The sequence below is a fragment of the Balaenoptera borealis genome, assembly GCF_965194805.1.
Source record: "Balaenoptera borealis genome assembly, chromosome: 16".
Lineage (NCBI taxonomy): Eukaryota > Metazoa > Chordata > Mammalia > Artiodactyla > Balaenopteridae > Balaenoptera > Balaenoptera borealis.
The window spans coordinates 52,879,692-52,897,504 of NC_138872.1; the positions used below are offsets into that span (position 1 = coordinate 52,879,692).

Genomic DNA, 17,813 nt, shown 5'->3' on the forward strand with positions numbered 1-17,813 from the left:
TATTTAGTTACTTTTTAAACAGATGTCCAAGCAAAAACACTTTCCAACGGAAATCCTATAGGCTTAACAAGTTTAGTGAACACTTTCAAATAGACTCTTTATTCAGATAAACTATAACCTGCTTAGTACACATATGCAGTAAATTGGCAGATTACTTTGAGCAAAATCTGCAGTATCAGATTGTATGACATGCTGCAGTCATCAGAATAATGCCACTTAATTATATGGAATCACAGGAGTCAAAGACTCAAAACAGCATTTGCTGTGAAATGTCACTTGTTTTTAGTTTTAACTCCCTGAATTACTGGGTTAGTCATTTTCTATGTTAAATGCAGAGATGTGAATAGACTATTACCTACTGCAACAACGCTGTAAACAAAACTATTTTGAGTTCAACTCCTTCAAGAATAACAATTAAATTCCACAGTTTCTTTAATTACAAAATGTAAACTTAACATCTGCAGGCTATGGGAATAATGCTGTTTCATCAATGACGGATGTTAGAGAACCTGATAGTCCAGCAATCACATTAAGGACTTTAATACACATTTTCATCACTGCATCAACAACAAAACCAAAGAAATTTGTTCAACAATTGAATTCTTCAGTACAAAGTTTTCACTCTGCCTGTGTTAACATCCATGCTGCAAAATGTTGTGAACCGACTGTTCCTAGCAATAAACTCCTGCATTTAGTTTTTCATCCCTATATTAACTTTCATCCAAGTATTCATTAAAAGTAACATGGGGGCTTCCCTGGTGGCGCAGTGGTTGAGAATCTGCCTGCCAATGCAGGGGACACGGGTTCGAGCCCTGGTCTGGGAAGATCCCACATGCCGCGGAGCAACTGGACCCGTGAGCCACAATTACAGAGCCTGCGTGTCTGGAGCCTGTGCTCTGCAACAAGAGAGGCCGTGATAGTGAGAGGCCCGCGCACCGCGATGAAGAGTGGCCCCCGCTTGCCGCAACTAGAGGAAGCCCTCGCACAGAAACGAAGACCCAACACAGCCAAAAATAAAAATAAATTAATTAATTAAAAAAAAAAAGTAGCATTGTGGCTAAAAAAAAACAACAAAAAAACATGGTAGGCTAATGATGTCTCTGAATTAATGACCATCTGTGAAACCTGTCAGTTAACACTGTAAATAGAGGGTGAAAAAGCCATCTGCATAAAACCAGCATGGGTCTCACTGATGGATACTGACCGCTTCCTTCAACTCCTTGGGCTCAGAGCAGCTCGAATTACATCCAGCAAATGGATTTAGGTGCAAGTGCACAATAAAGCAACAACTGAAAAGATGCCTCTTTCACAGTAGCTGACACTCAGGGATTTTTTTTTTCCTCCGCATAACAATCATTAACAATATTACACCAAAAAGGCATTTTAATTATACTCATGTATATATTAGTCTTTGTAAAAGATATTTTTCTAATCTCTTGTGGAGGTTTGGCATAATCTTCCAAAATCTAGAAAACAAAAATGTAAAAACTGAAGTTAATTGGGAAGGAAACCTCATCTGGAAAGGTAACTTCCCATGCTGAGTGCAGAACGTCATTGATGGTATGAATTTTCACCTTCCCCTGTACTTTCTTAGGAGCAAAGGAAAGGATGACAGCTTCCATGTTTCAGGTCAGCGCCACTCTGTCCAAACGCCTTCTAAAATAGTCTTCTCTACTTCTTTCTGCAGCAACTCTGCTACTAGGGACCTCTTTCCCAATTTCATCCCCGACCCTGCAACTCTTCAGTTAACTGAAATATGGGAGCCCCTACTATGTGCCAGTGGCGCACTGTGCCAGCTGCTCCCACGGAAGGCAGAAGCAGGAAAGCAGGGAGGCAGTACTTTCTGATATTTAGCAAAGGTGTTTATATCCCAGAGCTGGCTGATAAGAAACCTAACTGGAGACCATCTTTCTACACAACTCTAACCACCTCAGACAGAGAGACTTGCTGAAGAAGAACCTATAGAAGACCTCGCTTTTTTATTTGAGACCCCAAAGGCCCGGCAGACTGGTGTCCTGTATCCTAAGAGTGGAGACATGGGAAACAATGAGCCAAGTGTGACCTTGACATACAGAGCACAGGGTCTCAACTGTGGATCTGCAAACAAGAGGCAAAAGAAGAATGAGGAAAAGGGGGAAAGGAGTGGGTGAGCTGGGTTAGGGCTATTGGTTTCCCTTTTCCTCACCAACAGTATCTTCCTGCCTCTAATCAGTGTTAAGAGCTTACAGCAGTAGCCAGCACCTTTTTGTACATTCAGTTCTCAATCTGCTGTTCAGTAGAAAGACCCTACCTTCCAGGTACTACTTTCCTCCAATTAGTCCTAAAGAGGCCTATTATTACTCCTGAGGTTTCCCAGTGATAATCCTATTTTAGTAAATGCCATACTTTTATACCATTTATATAGAATAAGACCATTCTCACATCCCAATCAAAAACCCCTTTAAATGCTGCTTTGCTGAGAGGTACACAAATTTGCTTTAAAGAGAAATTCCACATGAATGTAACATTTACAAGATCCCCTGGTTCTTTAACATTAATAACCATTCCATTTAACAATATTTTGCTCCAGTATTTACATGTAACAGCAGTATCTATATATTTTCAAGTATTTTGATTAAGCTCTAACAATTTTCTGTATGTATCTTTCTTTGGATATGAGGAAGAAAAACTTTTTTCTTAAACCAAACTCAACTAAAACCTAAACTAAACTCAAACTAAACTAAAACTATACTCTGTAGAGTTTGCAATCTCTGATTATAGGGATGGAGTTTGAACCTCAAGTCCTGAACAGTCTTTCAGTTGCTTTGTAACCATACACGTTAAGTCAGGCTTGGGATGAAGCACTAAGGGAATGAAGCACGTGCACAGGGTAGCCTCCATGATGACCATCCTCACCCACCCATCTCAGTCCTCCAGCTGCCTGCAGTTTTAACATGTGGTGCAAATGCCAACATATAACGCAATGTCGCTGAACACATGGCCTCTGACAGCAGAGACCAGAGGTTAAATGCCAGCTTCAGCATGTTGCTACTTTTGTGTCTTGGGCAATGTACTGATTGTATCCTCCAGGGGCTCTACTTACTCATTTACGAAACGAGGATAGTCCTTTTCTGTCAGATTTATTCTGAAGATTAAATTAATATACCTGAAGTATTGAGCATGCACACTAAACAAGGGTTACTGTTATTCATAGCAAGGCAGGTGATGTGCTTTGGTAAAGACTTGGAGGTAAATCCTCTTAGAGAGAAGCAAGTACCTTTCCATTGCTCAAGTCCAGGCACCAGAAAGGGCTGTAGTCAGATTGCTAAAATTCCTTCCAAACACTTGAATCACAAAGGCCAGTGGCATCAGATCTGAGAATGGATACTAACTTCACGGATACTAACAGCCATCTCGACACTAACTAGTCCAACCCATTTGGGAACACTTCACATGGAGGGAAAAAAGCTTCCAAACCCCTCCAGAAATTCATATGTAAAACAATAATCTCATACAAACATTACATTCTGATTGTTACAGCAAAAAAAAAAAAAGTATAAAATAGATACAAAGGTACTTACTTTCCTAGATCCTAGATCTGCAGAACTAGCAAACAATAAATAAATTTGCCTTCTAAAACTTACTTAGAAACCACGTAAACAAAATTAAAAGAACTCTAGCAATAACCTTCATTTTAGTGAAAACTGAATTTTTTTTTTATAAGTTCTGTATCTTTCTCCGGCTCATACAAATGGAATCTGGATAGTAACTGAGCTACTGAGTTAGAGTTCTGGCTTTGTTCAGTAGCTGTGACACTGACTATGCTTCCTCCATTATAAAACCGAAATCATGGTGCCTAAATCAAGGTGGTGGTGAAAATTAAATGATATATTACATGGAATGTGTGTAAAATGCTTAGCACAGTACCTGGCACATAAAGGGTAACTGTGCCCCAGTTTTCAGTATAAATACTGAGAAGCACAAGCATTAATGAAAACTTGCTATATTTACGTGGTGTTTTGCGCATGGGTTTGCTGATGGACAATGAGATGTGTTTTCAACCTGAAACTTTTCCCACACACGGTACATTTATAAGGTTCTCCTGTGTGGTTCTTCTGGTGGCATGCAAGCTCTGAGTCCGAAATAAAACTTTCTGCACAGGGTTTGCATTTATGGGGCTTCTCCCCTCTGTGAATTCTTTGATGGGAGATAAGCTCAGAGATACGAAGAAAGGTCATCGAACACTCAGGACACTTTAAGGGTTCGAATTTTGAGAACGAAAGCAAATTTTCCCCGCAATCGCTGCAGTGTTCAGGGTTGTCCTCGTGGCCCCGCTCGGGGAGGGCCAAGTGCGAGGGCTGCCCAAAGCATTTCCCGCTCGGACTGCATGGGTGCTGGCTGGCTGACCCGTGCCTTTTCTCAGGCAAAGCCAGATTTGTTTTCTGACCAAAACATTTACCACAGGCTTTTTTGGCAGCGTGGGTTTTCTGATGCTGTGCCAATCCTGGGAGCCACATGAAACCTCTTCCACATATGCCACAGGTGTAGGGTTTCTCCTTTACATGGATATTCATGTGCCGAGACAGATGTGAGTGCTGGCGGAAGCTGCTGCCGCACTCGGCACACTTATATGGTTTCTCGCCGGTGTGGATTCTCTGGTGTGTTCTCAAGTTGGCTCTGTGATTGAAAATCTTCCCACAGTCACCACATTTATACTTTTTCTCTCCTGAATGCATTTTCTGATGCAAAACAAGGTATGAACTATCACTGAAGCTTTGGTCACATTCAGGACACTTGTATGAATTTTTGGCTTCTTCCCCGGGAAATTCAAGAATTTCAGAAAGTGCTCTGGTTCCTAAACACTGAGATAGTTCTATCAAAGGGGTGTGGTTTTCAATGGTAACTAAAAGGCTTATGAACCTCTTCTTGAAAGCAGGAGTTCTACCTGACATTTTCCTTTCAAGGTTTCCAACTCCATGCTCAGAGGAATTTTCTGGGTAATAGACAAGGGGCACAGCAATGGAGTATTTTTCTAGGGCAAGCTCTTCAAGTCCCATAGATTCTAGCCTTAGCTTCTGATTAATCTCAATCTTGCCTTCTCCTCCTGTTGATAAAAACAAAACAAAGCAAAACATAAACACCCTCAAGTAGTACTTGGGAAAGAACAAACTAGTTACACAGAGGACCAGGAAGCTATAGGATGGCTGACAAAACTCAGGCCTGCCCAAAAGCATTAGTCTTTAATATTTTCCCAAATATTCTTAATTTATAAAGCCAATATATCAATCCAAAAGGGATCTTTCCTTCCAAAGCAACAGCCCTATGACTGCCCCAGCTCACTGCCTGGAAAGGGTTTCTGGGCTGCAGGGCAGTGTGTGGAAATCCAGTCTTCAGTGGTTTTGCTGATTCAAGGAGACCAAGTTCAGGAATGCCAAGGCTGCTAGAATTTGACAGCAAAATACCAGAGAAGAGGCAGATGCCCAGGCAGAGAGCTCTGGGCATCTAGATGGGGTCCCCTTAAGACTCTGGCTGCGTACTAGTCTGTAAATGCATCTGAGGAAACTACCCCAGGTCAGGGAAAGAACCACCAAAAAGGAATAGAAAGAGCAATCTCCAGAATTCACATAATAGTTCAATAGCTCATGTTCCCACCAGCCAAACTGGAAAGACTCCCTACCACACAGAGCATCAGGCAGTATGCTTAGAAAGACACTGCCTTAGCAGCAGGCCAAATCAGCCCTAGACTAAAGATTGCTCTGAACACACCCTAACAAAGCAAAAAGCAAGCCTTGAAAGGATCATATTGATCCCAAGTAACTTACTGATAAATTAGCACCCTACCCCAAAGTCCAAAAATTGTTTTGAAAATACAGCAAAAGCCAGCATACAACAACATAAAACTCACAATGTCCAACATCCAATCAAAACTTACCAGGCATGTAAAGAAGCAGAAAAATATGACCCGTAACTAGAAGCAAAATCAATCAACAAAAGCAGACCCAGAAATGACACAGATGATAAAACTAGTAGAAAGAATGTTTAAAGAGCTATTATAAATATGCTTCACATGTTCAAGAAGGTAGAGGAAAACAAAATGATGAAGACAGAAGTAGAAAATATAAAATGTGAGTTCTGGGAAAGTTCAAATAGTCAACCCTAGTCAAGGATAAAATCTACTCAGGCATAGGAATGTTTCTACATTATAGTTCCTCTTAGGTGAGAAAGGCACACCATCCCCTTAGGATTAAAGCGATTTCCAACCTTTAGCAAATAATAGTAACCCATACTAATGGAGTTTCACAAGTAAAGTTGTGAATTGACCGTAACAAATATCTGGAAAGATTACCAGGTCTTATGTAAAACCACAGTCACTGTATTAGACAGGATTTTTGCCTTTTAAAAAATTTTTTAATTTTTTAAAAAATAAATTTATTTATTTTTATTTATTTTTGGCTGCGTTGGGTCTTTGCTGCTGCGCATGGGCTTTCTCTAGTTGCAAGAGCGGGGGCTACTTTTCATTGTGGTGCACGGGCTTCTCATTGTTGTGGCTTCTCTTTGTTGCAGAGCACGGGCTCTAGGCGTGCGGGCTTCAGTAGTTGTGGCTCGTGGGCTCAGTAGTTGTGGCTCGCGGGCTCTAGAGCACAGGCTCAGTAGTTGTGGCACACAGGCTTAGTTGCTCCACGGCATGTGGGATCTTCCCAGACCAGGGCTCGAACCCATGTCCCCTGCTTTGGCAGGTGGATTCTTAACCACTGCATCACCAGGGAAGTCCCTAATTTTTTTTTTGCCCTGCTGCATGGCTTGCATGGGATCTTAGTTCCCTGTCCGGGACTCCTGGCAGTGAAAGCACCGAGCCCTAACCACTGGACCATCAGGGAATTGCCAATTTTTGCCTTTTAAGAATCAACTCACCCTTTGAAAATTGCACTCTCATGCAAGTTCTTGTCATGTCCACATAAATCACTCAGGGGTAGGTCCCACTCCCCCATACCAACATGTGGATGAGATATGCAATCCTAATCCTAGAAATGACCAAAGTTCAAAAATGCAGGAAAAACAACTATGTTACCCATCAAGGCCATATCCTCCAAACACTCCTGTGGCGTGTCTCTGCTGCAGGACCTCTGGGCAGGGTGCAGACTCACACACTCCTCTTGAGAAAAATATACAGCCAGGTCCTCAAACAGCACTGGTCCCTGAAACAACATGAGAGCCCATCTCAGGACAAGAAGCTGGAAAGCTACCCCCTTACTCAGTCTGGGAAGGCTGAGAAGAGCTAGAAACATCAGAGGCAAGGGAGAAAAGGGCTTGGTGGAAAAGGTCCCTGAGTGCTGGCGAGGGGGTATGAATGGGTTCTGAGGGCTGGAGGTGGGGATTAGGAAGGAAAGAGTAAAAATGGACCACTGGAGGTAGTGGTATAAGGGCCAAAACGGTAAACTGGGAGAAGTTCTAGAAGAGCCTATTAGAGGAGAAAAGATGAGGGAACAACTCTCAGGGAACCATTAAGGAAACCATTACGTAGGGATGCTCTAAGGGAAAGGAGAAGACTGAGCAGCCCGGGAAGACTCATGACAGGACAGGAGGTCCAGTGTTCTCCCAACATCCTTCCCTTTGCTGGTCCCTCTCCTTCTTCTTCGTCACACTCATGGCTAAGCTCACTGCAGCATCATATCCAGGCCTATTCCTCCTTCCCTAAGTTTACCAAACTTATAAATCAATAGAGCTCTGGTGTGATTAAGAATCACCTCGGGTTTCTGTTTGTTTCTGTTTATTCAACAGGTGTGGAATGAAGCTTAGAAATCTGTAAGTTTGAGCAGCATTCCAGAAAGACACTTTGAGGTACCCTGTAGTAGCCTTCTCCAATGGGCCCTGCTCCCAGTTGGTGGTTCTAAAAGGAAGGCTCTGATAAGCCATTTCTCCTATATGCCTGGTAGGAACAAAGACAGCTTGGTGAAAGGGCTCTCTGGGGATCAGGAGCCCTCGCATCACGGGCGTGCCTCACCCTCCTCCAAAAGAGGCCAGGCAGAGGCCAGAAAGGAGCGACCGGAACTTGGACCGAGAGAAGGGACCCGGTCTCACCTGGGCCCCGGTTGTAGGGAGTGTGGATGCCATCTTGAGGGGTGGTAGTGTCTTCAAGTCGCCACAGGGACTTCGGGACAGATCTGGGGGGGGGGGAGAAAATAGTACTTGGAGGGGCCAATTCGGCTGCCAAGCTCCTCCACGCACCCCCTCGCATCCCCACACCCTTTAAGACCTGAGCCTATGACTCCTCTCCCCGGCCCAGCCTCGGAAAGGCCGACTCCCGGGCCGGCCGGGCCCCACTTACGGCTCCGAGACTAAAGATCTCAGGAAGCCTCCCGCTATCCAGGCAAAAGCAACAGAAAGCGACGCCCAGCCGAGACTCGAGACCGAAAGACGGCGCCACCATTAGGCTCCCACGCTCCCATGCTCCCCTACGCTGGACCTGCCGGGAAAGCCGCCGGATGCGGCCGACCCCCATGCTTTTACGCAGATCTGCCTCTGATTGGCTAGCGTGACCTAGGAGGGGGCAGTCCCTTTTGAGTTTTGACCAATCGGGCGCCTTAATGGAAACCTCCCGCCCCCGGCTCACCCGGCATTCTGGGAAATGTAGTTTTCCCTCAGTTTTTCCAAGCATTTCCGGTTCCGCTGTCTGGGTCTCCCCCCGTGAGCTTCGTGCCGGCGGACCTGGTGAAGTGGAGCGTTAGCGTGACCACAGAGGGACGTAATGTTTCAGGGAAGAAGGAAAGCAAGTAGACGGAGAGAATCCGGAACCTGAAGAGTATCGGTACTGAAATGTGGGTTCGGCCGGCAGTACCCTGTGGGTCCGAAACTTTGGTCCGGCCTAGGTGAGATGCCTGAGTGGCCAGGAGTGCGGGTCCTAGTCTTAGCCTGAGTAGTCCGCTGTGTCTTGGGCGGACTGCGTGGCCATGGAATGTAAAGGGGTGTCTTCTGGGTGGACAAAGTTCAGGTCGGCGCAGGCCGGTTGCTCGTCTCCAACGCAGTGTATTCTAGGGGCATTGTGCCCGGCGACGGCAGCCCAACCGAGCCGTATCAGGCTCGGAGCCACAGCGGACTTCAAGCGGTAGTAGAGCCATCGGATTGCTTCGCGGGACGTTGTAGGCCTCTTAATACCTCACATTCGACCTGCCCCATTGCCACATATTTTCCACTTTACTGGCACTGGGTGCCGTGGTGTAGGGATTTGGAATTAGAAAATTGAGCTCCTTCCGCAGCTCTGCCACTAATTGCTTGTGTAATTTTGGCCTATATACAACTTTGCTTTCCTCAGCTGCAAAGAACTCAGAAGCCTTTCCTCAGAGGGTAGTTTCAAAGAAGTTGTCAGTTTACAAAGGTGTCTGAAAAAACAAGGGTGATATTTACCTTAATAGGAAATTCTGAATACGTCTCAATATATTTTCTTATTCTTGTGCCAGGCATGTTCCTGTACCTAAAAGGTTACTCAAGGAGTGGTTGCATATTAATTGAAACAATATTATCAGAGTTGACAAAATAAGTAACGGGATTTGGTGGAATATCAGATAGGAAAGTTTCAGCTGCAAGTAACAGAAAACCCAACAAAATGTTCAAAGGTAGGGCAGTTATAGGTTGATTAATTCAATGGCGTAATGACACCATCATGGTCCCAATACTTCCATATTTCTCCTCTGCCATCCTTAGCATGTTGGGGAAGATGGCAATGGAATCCACGTAATACATGCCGACAAGCATTGTGTCATGTACCAGTCCTAAACCAATCATTATCAAGAGTAAAAAGACTAGCTACTGTATTGGTTTACACCCATCATGGTTCACCTCCAGGGGACCCAGTCTCTCCTGACCATCTACCTACACAAAATCAGGGCTCTGTTGGAAAATAAAAAGAAGGACGAAGAATAGACAGGTTAACTAACAGTATCTGCCACAAGTGACATCTTTACAGGTAGAGCTAGGCCTTGTGGGGATGGGTCACAAAAGAGGTATCTGGGGGTCCCAGGAGGAAGGAAAAAGGTGCTGAAAGGACAGGTGGAAGAATGATAAGGACAAACTTTCCTACAGGCTAGACCAACCCAAAGTGTAAATGTTGAAGAAGAGCTAATGGCCTGGTACATGTTCACCATGTAATCACGGAGCTGTTCAAGTAGTCCTCTTTCCCCTCTTCCTTTGTACTTAATTTTATGGTATTCTTATGTCAGAGATATCTCATTTGGGTCTAGATCCTCCTGATTTTGATCTGTGGCCCTTTCACCAAGAACAAGTGGCTCTAATGGCCCTTTCCTTTGAATCCTGTTCTCATTATTACAAAGAGATAAACCCAGTTTCCAATGACTAGAAATTAAGCCTGTGGTATTAACTCACTGGGTAACCAGAGAGTTATCTTTGAAACAGGAGAGGAGCAAAATCTTCCCTAGGCCTTCTGACTACCAAAACTAAACAAGTCGATCAAGAAAGAAGAAGCTTGAAAGCTTGATCTTGCTAAAAGGAAAGAGATGAGATACAAAGTCTATGATAGACCAAGATTGAAAGAATAAGACTGAATTATATACCTAACTTGATTTTTTATTTATTTATTTTTCTAACTTGATTTTTTAAAAATCAGAGGTGCTTGACCATATATCCATTAGAAGTTCAAGTGACAGATTTTAATCATCCAAACTTAAAAATTCTTCTGCCACAACCCTTTGACAAGTTTCTTCATTTCAGCCCCTAACATACCAATAATAATAATAATCTGTATGTATTAAAATTCTTTCCATAGCCAAATATCTGCTTTCTCTCTGAAGATCACATCATCTTTTTAAAAATTAAAAGTAACTTTTTATTATTACAAAACAGTATATGTACATTTTAGAAAGTTAGAAAATACAGATAAAAAAATAGAAAATAAAAGCACCACATTCTTATCACCCAGACATTATCACTATTTATTGTTAAGTATATATTTTTTCCTTGGTAATTTTAAACATGACTTCCAGAATGAATTACTCACTAGGTTTGGTGTTATTTTGGCCATGCTGCGCAGCTTGCGGGATCTTGATTCGCAGACCAGGGGTCAGACCTGGTCCTCAGCAGTGAAAGTGCTGAGTCCTAACCACTGGGCCGCCAGGGAATTCCCAGGTTTGGTGTTTTTAACATTCCCAGATGGTACTGCTTTTTAGGGTTTATTACTTAAAAATAAGTATGTCTGTTGTTCCTATAGCAGGGGTCCCCAACCCCCAGGCCGTGGACCGGTACCGGTCCGTGGCCTGTTAGGAACTGGGTCGCACAGCAGGAGGTGAGCAGGGGGCGAGCGAGCGAAGCTTCATCTGCCGCTCCCGATCGCTCCCCATCACTGGCATTATCGCCTGAACCATTCCCCAACCCCCCCCCTCAACCGCTGTTTGTGGAAAAATTGTCTTCCATGAAACCGGTGTCTGGGCCCAGAAAGGTTGGGGACCACTGCTTAGAGCCTTTAGTGTATCCTTCATGAGATTTTACTACCAATGGGAAGTTGACAGGGTCTTCTCACAGTGCACCAAAGGAGTCTAGACAAGCAAGAATAATCTTTTTTCCTGACTTCAGCAAGAGGCTTTTCTCATAAGTATCCAAAATGCCTGACTGAGCAGTTAGAAAGCTGGGTTCACTAGTTTGTCTCTAATTGGGGAATGATGGCTGTAGCTCATGCCTGCAGGTTTTACTTTCACCAAGAATAAGAGGCTCTCATGATTTGAAGCTAGGATCACCTCTAGCTGGGCAGGAGGTCCTTCATCAGAAAGAAGCTCAGGGCTCTAAAATGTACCCCCAGTACGTTAATCCCATTACCAGAAAGTGGCTTTGCTCCGTATCAACTCTAGCAGGATTCTTTTTCAGTCACTGAGGCCAGAGACGTTTCCAAAGAAAGGTTCTAGATCTACTGATACTGATTAATTCTTGCAAACAGAAGCTGCAACCAGAGATTCCTGGAGGGTAATGAGATCTACAGAGAATGCAGGTTAAACACAGTGAGGACGGAGAAGAAATGATGGGTTGGATAGTAGGTTAGAGGACTATGTGCTCAGATAATTCATTTTCCCCGAAAAGGCCCATCAGATTGAGAATTCTGAGATCAGACTTGTCTGAGACACTTGGCCTAGGAGTTACAGAGATGGCGTGGCCAGGAGCAAAGTGATGGCCTGCCTCTTTCTCCCCTGCAGCATAAGAATGGCTGTACTTGGAGGGACGGGGGACTGAGCCAGCCGGAGTGCAGAGAAGAGTTCCCAGGGAGTGAGTCAAAGCCTGCTGTGTCCTAAGCAAAAACTAAAAGAATACAGCCACACTAAACCTGCCCTAAAAGAAATAATTGAAAAGTCTTCCTTAAATAGAAAAGAGGCAAGGATCTATAGGAATGGGAAAATCACAATAGGAAAGGCAAATGTATAAAAGGACTGAAGATCACTTAAACAATCCAGTACATAGATTTAAAAAACAATCAAAAAAGTTTTGTAAGAGTGATTATAACTACAATTAACAGCAAAAGGATAAACAAGATGTAAAAGCCTGCTCTGCCTTGCTGTGGATGGTGCACTCATAGTCAGAGGGAACCTACTCAAATGAAACCCATCTTGCTAGTCAACATTTAAAAAATTATTAATACTGAATGATAGAGGGGGTTTAGTGAGACAAAAGCTTTTACTTTGCTGGTCGGTGGGTAAGCAAGTATACTCAGTATACTCTTGTAATTTGCCCCTATTGTATGCATTGTGTGGTTGAAAACTATTCATACCATTTGACTCTGTAAATTTAATTCTAAAAATCTATGTTTTAACTGGGCATCTGATTTCATTAACTATACTAAGAAATTCAAAATAACATTGGTTTAAACAAATAGAAATATATTTTTCTCCCACATACAATCCAAGCTGGTCTGATAGCTATGCTCTGGAAAGTTGCTGGGAACCCAGGCTCCTTCTGCTTTGTGCTCCACTATCTTAGAGTGCTTAGTATCTTAAGCATGACTCTCACCCAGTATGGCTCAGTATCACACCTGCATTGCAGCCAACAGGAAGGAGAAAGGGAGGGCATGTCCCTTCCTTTTCAGGGTGGAACTTGGGAGGTTGCACCTATCACTTCTGTTCACATTCCATTAGCTAGATCTTAGTCACGTGGTCACAACCACACCTAGCTCAAGGGAGGCTAAGAAGCATAGTATCACTCTGGTAGCCCACACCCAGCTAAAAAGCACAAGTTCTATTACAATGAGAAAGAAGGAGGAGGTAGACACGGGACAGCTGGCAATAAGTGCCATGTTATCCTAAGGAAATATGTTGAATATGGAAAAAGATGAATGGAAATGGATGGGAAAACATGAAGTTCATTGCAGAATTATTTACAGTAGAGAAAAACTGGAGAAAAATGACCTGATTTCTAAGTATTTTTCCTCTCTTTCAGGAGGAAAGATTGCATCCAATTAAGATTATATATATAAGGAGTTTTTGATAATATGGGGAAATGCTTCCAATACGTTTTTTTTTCTTTATAAATTTATTTATCTTTGGCTGCTTTGGTTCTTCGTTGCTGTGCACGGCTTTCTCTAGTTGTGGCGAGTGGGGGCTACTCTTCGTTGCGGTGCGTGGGCTTCTCATTGTGGTGGCTTCTCTTGTTGCAGAGCACGGGCTCTAGGTGCGCGGGCTTCAGTAGTTGTGGCGAGTGGGCTCTAGAGCACAGACTCAGTAGTTGTGTCGCACAGGCTTAGTTGCTCCGTGGCATGTGGGATCTTCCCAGACCAGGGCTCAAACCCGTGTTCCCTGCATTGGCAGGCGGATTCTTAACCACTGCACTACCAGGGAAGACCCCAATATAAGTTTTTAAATGGGATACCAAATTGTACATAAAATGCCATCATAATTATTGAAAATATACTGAAAAGAGCAATAAGGAAACAATAATGTTGAGTGATTATCTTTGGATGATGAGCAAAGGGTAATTTTTTCTTCTTTATACTTTTTTCTATATTTTTCTTATTTATTACAGTGAGTATGTATTTCTTCCATAATTAGCAGATTATTTAAGCCAGGGCTCTGGAGTCAGATTGCCTGGGTTGAAATTGCTCCTAACAGTTTTACAGCTATAACATCTTGGGTTAATTATTTAACCTCTCTAAGCCTTAGTTTCCATATCTGCAAAATAGGAGTAATGATTGTAACTGCCTCAGATGATTATTGGGAAGATTAAAAGAAAATATGTTGCATAACACTTGGCATAAAAGAACTGCTCAAAAAGTATAAGCTTTATAATTGAAAAGGTTTCTAAATAAAGCTGTTGTGTATTGGCACTTTAGCAATCAGATACCTCAATGTAATCCACAGATAGCTTCCTGTAATGAGGCGTTTCCCAAGAACTTGAAAGAGGGGAATAAGGCTGAATTTTGAGAATTAAATGGGGAAAATGAAGATAAAATCGTGTTTCTGCAGCAATAAGAAGTAACCTCGGGACGTCCCTGGTGGTCCAGTGGTTAAGACTCTGCGATCCCAATGCAGGGGGCCCCAGTTCGATCCCTGGTCGGAGAACTAAGATACCACATACTGCAACTAAGCCCGCGTGCCGCAACTACAGAAACCTGTGCACTGCAACTAGAGAAGGCTGTACGCTGCAACGAAGAGCCTGTGCAGCCAAAATAAATAAATAAATAATAAAAAATTTTTTACAAAGTAATCTTAAGGAAAGCCTGGGAAGTTAAGTCGTGATTTATGGATCTGAAAAGTAATGTGTTTACAGAGCGGCCTAGTCTGAATGGAGCCAAGAGAAAGAAGAGTCAGCAAGAGTCTGGCAACCCTCCGGCACTGCTCAGACACAAGGAACATGGACTTGTGGGGCAAGCGTTCCTGACCTTTGAGAAAGGCCTGAGTAAAAGATCTCCCTTAAGGCTCTCTTTTCTTTCCTCTTTATACGCTGCTCACCAAGAACTTTCTGGTTAGCAGTCTATTTTCCCAGGAACACTAAGAGAGAAGGAGGTGTCTGGAGCAGGGTTAAGAGCATTCCAGTGACTCTTGACTATAAACAAGTAAACCAGAATTTGGTTTAAGCCTCAGTCTTTTGTGAGCCTGACTGGTAAGCCCAGTCTCAGGGTACACTGACAATAAAAATGGAGAATCAGACCTTCCCAATATACTGGCCTGACCCTCTTAGTCCAGGCTAAGTGGCCACTTCTGTCTTGGTTTTAATTGCAGCAATCAGTATCATTCTTGGTGATCCAGCTTATACACTTGCATCATTTTACACCCAAAGGGAATTTTTTTGGAAGCAAATTATTTTTTTGCCTTGCAAAACTTATTTTATTTTTTTGAAATTAATTTGTATTGGGGTATAGTTGGTTTACAATGTTGTGTTAGTTTCTGCTGTACAGCAAAGTGAATCAGTTATACGTATATCTGCTCTTTTTTAGATTCTGTTCCTATATAGGTCATTACAGAGTACTGAGTAGACTTCCCTGTGCTATACAGTAGGTTCTTATTAGTTATGTATTTTATATATAGTAGTGTGTATATGTCAATCCCAATCTCCCAATTTATCCCTCCCCCTGGAAGCAAAATATTTGGTTCTTAGTTGTACTGGCTTTGATTCATGCAAATTTTTTCCCATTGTTTATTTTACAATACAAATGTGTTATAGCCTTTGCTTCTTTACACTTAAGTATATCTAGAGAGATTTTTTTTATATTTGCCCATGTAGATCTACTTTGTTTATTTTTTTTTCTTTTCCATTATGGTTTATTACAGACTATTGCATATATTTTCCTCTGGTATACAGTATAGGACCTTGTTGTTTATTTTATATATAGTAGTTTATATCTGCTAACCCAAACTCCAAATTTATCCCTCCCCGACCCCTTTCCCCTTGGGTAATATATGCCCAGTAGTGGGATTGCTGGATCATATGGCAACTCTATTTTTAGTTTTTTAAGGAACCTCTGTACTGTTTTCCATAGTGGCTGCACCAATTTACCTTCCCACCAACAGTGTAGGAGGGTTCCCTTTTCTCCACACCCTCTCCAGCATTTGTTATTTGTAGATTTTTTAATGATGGCCATTCTGATTGGTGTGAGGTGGTACCTCATTGTAGTTTTGATCTGCATTTCTCTCTCTCTCTCTCTTTCTTTTTTTCAGCCGTGCTGCCCTTGTGGGATCTTAATTCCCTGACCAGGGATTGAACCTGGGCCTCGGCAGTGAAAGCGCCAAGTCCTAACTACTGGACTGCCAGGGAATTCCCTTGCATTTCTCTAGTAATTAGTGATGTTGAGCATCTTTGCATGTGCCTATTGGCCATCTGTATGTCTTCATTGGAGAAATGTCTATTTAGGTCTTCTGCCCATTTTTTGATTGGGTTTTTTTTGTTGTTGTTATTGAGTTGTATGAGCTGTTTGTATATTTTTTAAATTAAGCCCTTGTCAGTCACATCGTATGCAAATATTTTCTCCCAGTTCGTAGATTGTCTTCTCATTTTGTTTGTGGATTCCATTGCTTCGCAAAAGCTTGTAAGTTTGATTAGATCCCATTTGTTTATTTTTGCTTTTATTTCTACTGCCTTGGGAGACTGACGTAAGAAAACATTGCTATGATTTATGTCAGAGAATGTTTTGCCTATGTTCTCTTCTAGGAGTTTTATGGTGTCAAGTCTTATATTTAAGTCTTTACACCATTTTGAGTTTATATTCGTGTATGGTGTGAGGGAGTGTTCTAACTTCATTGATTTACATGCGACTGTCCAGCTTTCCTAACACCACTTGCTTAAGAGACTGTCTTTTCTCCATTGTATATTCTTGCCTCCTTTGTTGAAGATTAATTGACTGTAGGTGTGTGGGTTCATTTCTGGGCTCTCTATTCTGTTCCATTGATCCATATGTCTGTTTTTGTGCCAATACCAGGCTGTTTTGATTACTGTAGCTTTGTATTGTCTGAGGTCTGGGGGGGTTATGCCTCCAGCTTTGTTCTTTTCCCTCAGGATCACTTTGGCAATTCTGGGTCTTTTATGGTTCCATATAAATTTTAAGATTATTTTTTCTAGTTCTGTGAAAGATGTCATGGGTAACTTGATAGGGATCGCATTAAATCTGTAGATTGCTTTGGGTAACGTGGCCATTTTAACAATATTAATTCTTGTAATCCAAGAGCATGGGATGTCTTTCCACTTCTTTGAATAATCTTCAATTTCCTTTATCAGTGTTTTATACTTCTCAGCATATAAGTCTTTCACCTCCTTGGTCAGTTTTGTTCCTAAGTATTTTATTTTTTTATGCAATTTCAAAAGGGGTTGTTGTTTTTTGGGGTTTTTTTTACCTTCCCTTTTTGATATTTCATTGTTAGTGTAAAGAAATGCAACAGATTTCTTATGATCCATGTAAATATTAATGAACCCATCAGAACCATGAGTCAGAACAATCCACTGCTCCACTGCACCTCCAGCCAGTCTCCTGGAACCTTTCTCCTCCCCTGGGAGTGCTCCCAGGGAGGTCCAGAGTCCTCTCAGGCAAAGCAGATGCTAGTCAACAAGCTGACTGTCTACAGGGCTTGCCATGAAGTGGCTTGTTCATGATCTGTTTCTGGGATCCTGGAAAAATGTTTTCGGTGTCTTCCTGGAAAGGCTGGTTTTGGTAAGTCAGCTGTCCTCCTGGGTGTCAGGAAGGTTGTGATCCAAGAGAACACATCACGTCTTTAAATGAAGAACCAATTTGTTTCTTGACTTTCATCCCCATGGTGCCCCTGGGGAGAGAAGTTTCATTCTGCATGCTATAAAGGCCTTGGGTGGGTGTTTCATTGTAAAATGGGACAACAGTACTGACTTTTCAGGGTGATTGGAAGAGT

The 17,813-nt window shown here is 42.5% G+C and overlaps 2 protein-coding genes across 3 annotated transcripts in view; one reads left to right on the plus strand and one right to left on the minus strand.

Annotated features, from left to right (window-relative positions):
• Positions 1-83: 83 nt before the first annotated feature.
• Positions 84-8,604, minus strand: ZNF597 (zinc finger protein 597). 2 transcript variants are annotated; one of them, XM_082362190.1, is made up of 4 exons: positions 8,306-8,604; positions 8,059-8,141; positions 7,049-7,175; positions 84-5,083 (listed from the first exon to the last, which is right to left on the minus strand). In XM_082362190.1, the coding sequence occupies exons 2-4, from the start codon at positions 8,089-8,091 to the stop codon at positions 3,987-3,989; spliced, it is 1,257 nt and encodes a 418-aa protein (XP_082218316.1). In that variant the 5' UTR covers positions 8,092-8,141; positions 8,306-8,604; the 3' UTR covers positions 84-3,986. The 2 variants fall into 2 exon arrangements, with proteins under 2 accessions (XP_082218316.1, XP_082218317.1); XM_082362191.1 differs by having other exon boundaries at positions 8,234-8,604.
• Positions 8,605-8,657: 53 nt separating this feature from the next.
• NAA60 (N-alpha-acetyltransferase 60, NatF catalytic subunit) overlaps positions 8,658-17,813 on the plus strand; it is a 40,048-nt gene continuing 30,892 nt past the window's right edge. The window contains exon 1 of the transcript XR_014236053.1: positions 8,658-8,846. The gene's annotated coding sequence lies outside the window, so the exon portion shown is untranslated. The remainder of the gene's footprint in view (positions 8,847-17,813) is intronic.

Bases quoted from the DNA above. Each gene is read 5' to 3' on its own strand.
- ZNF597 (XM_082362190.1), bottom strand. From the start codon at position 8,091: ATGGCATCCACACTCCCTACAACCGGGGCCCAG. The intron at 7,176-8,058 runs GTGAGACCGGGT...ATGTTGTTTCAG, and splicing joins TCCCTACAACCGGGGCCCAG to GGACCAGTGCTGTTTGAGGA. The intron at 5,084-7,048 runs GTAACATAGTTG...TTTTATCAACAG, and splicing joins GGAGGATATGGCCTTGATGG to GAGGAGAAGGCAAGATTGAG.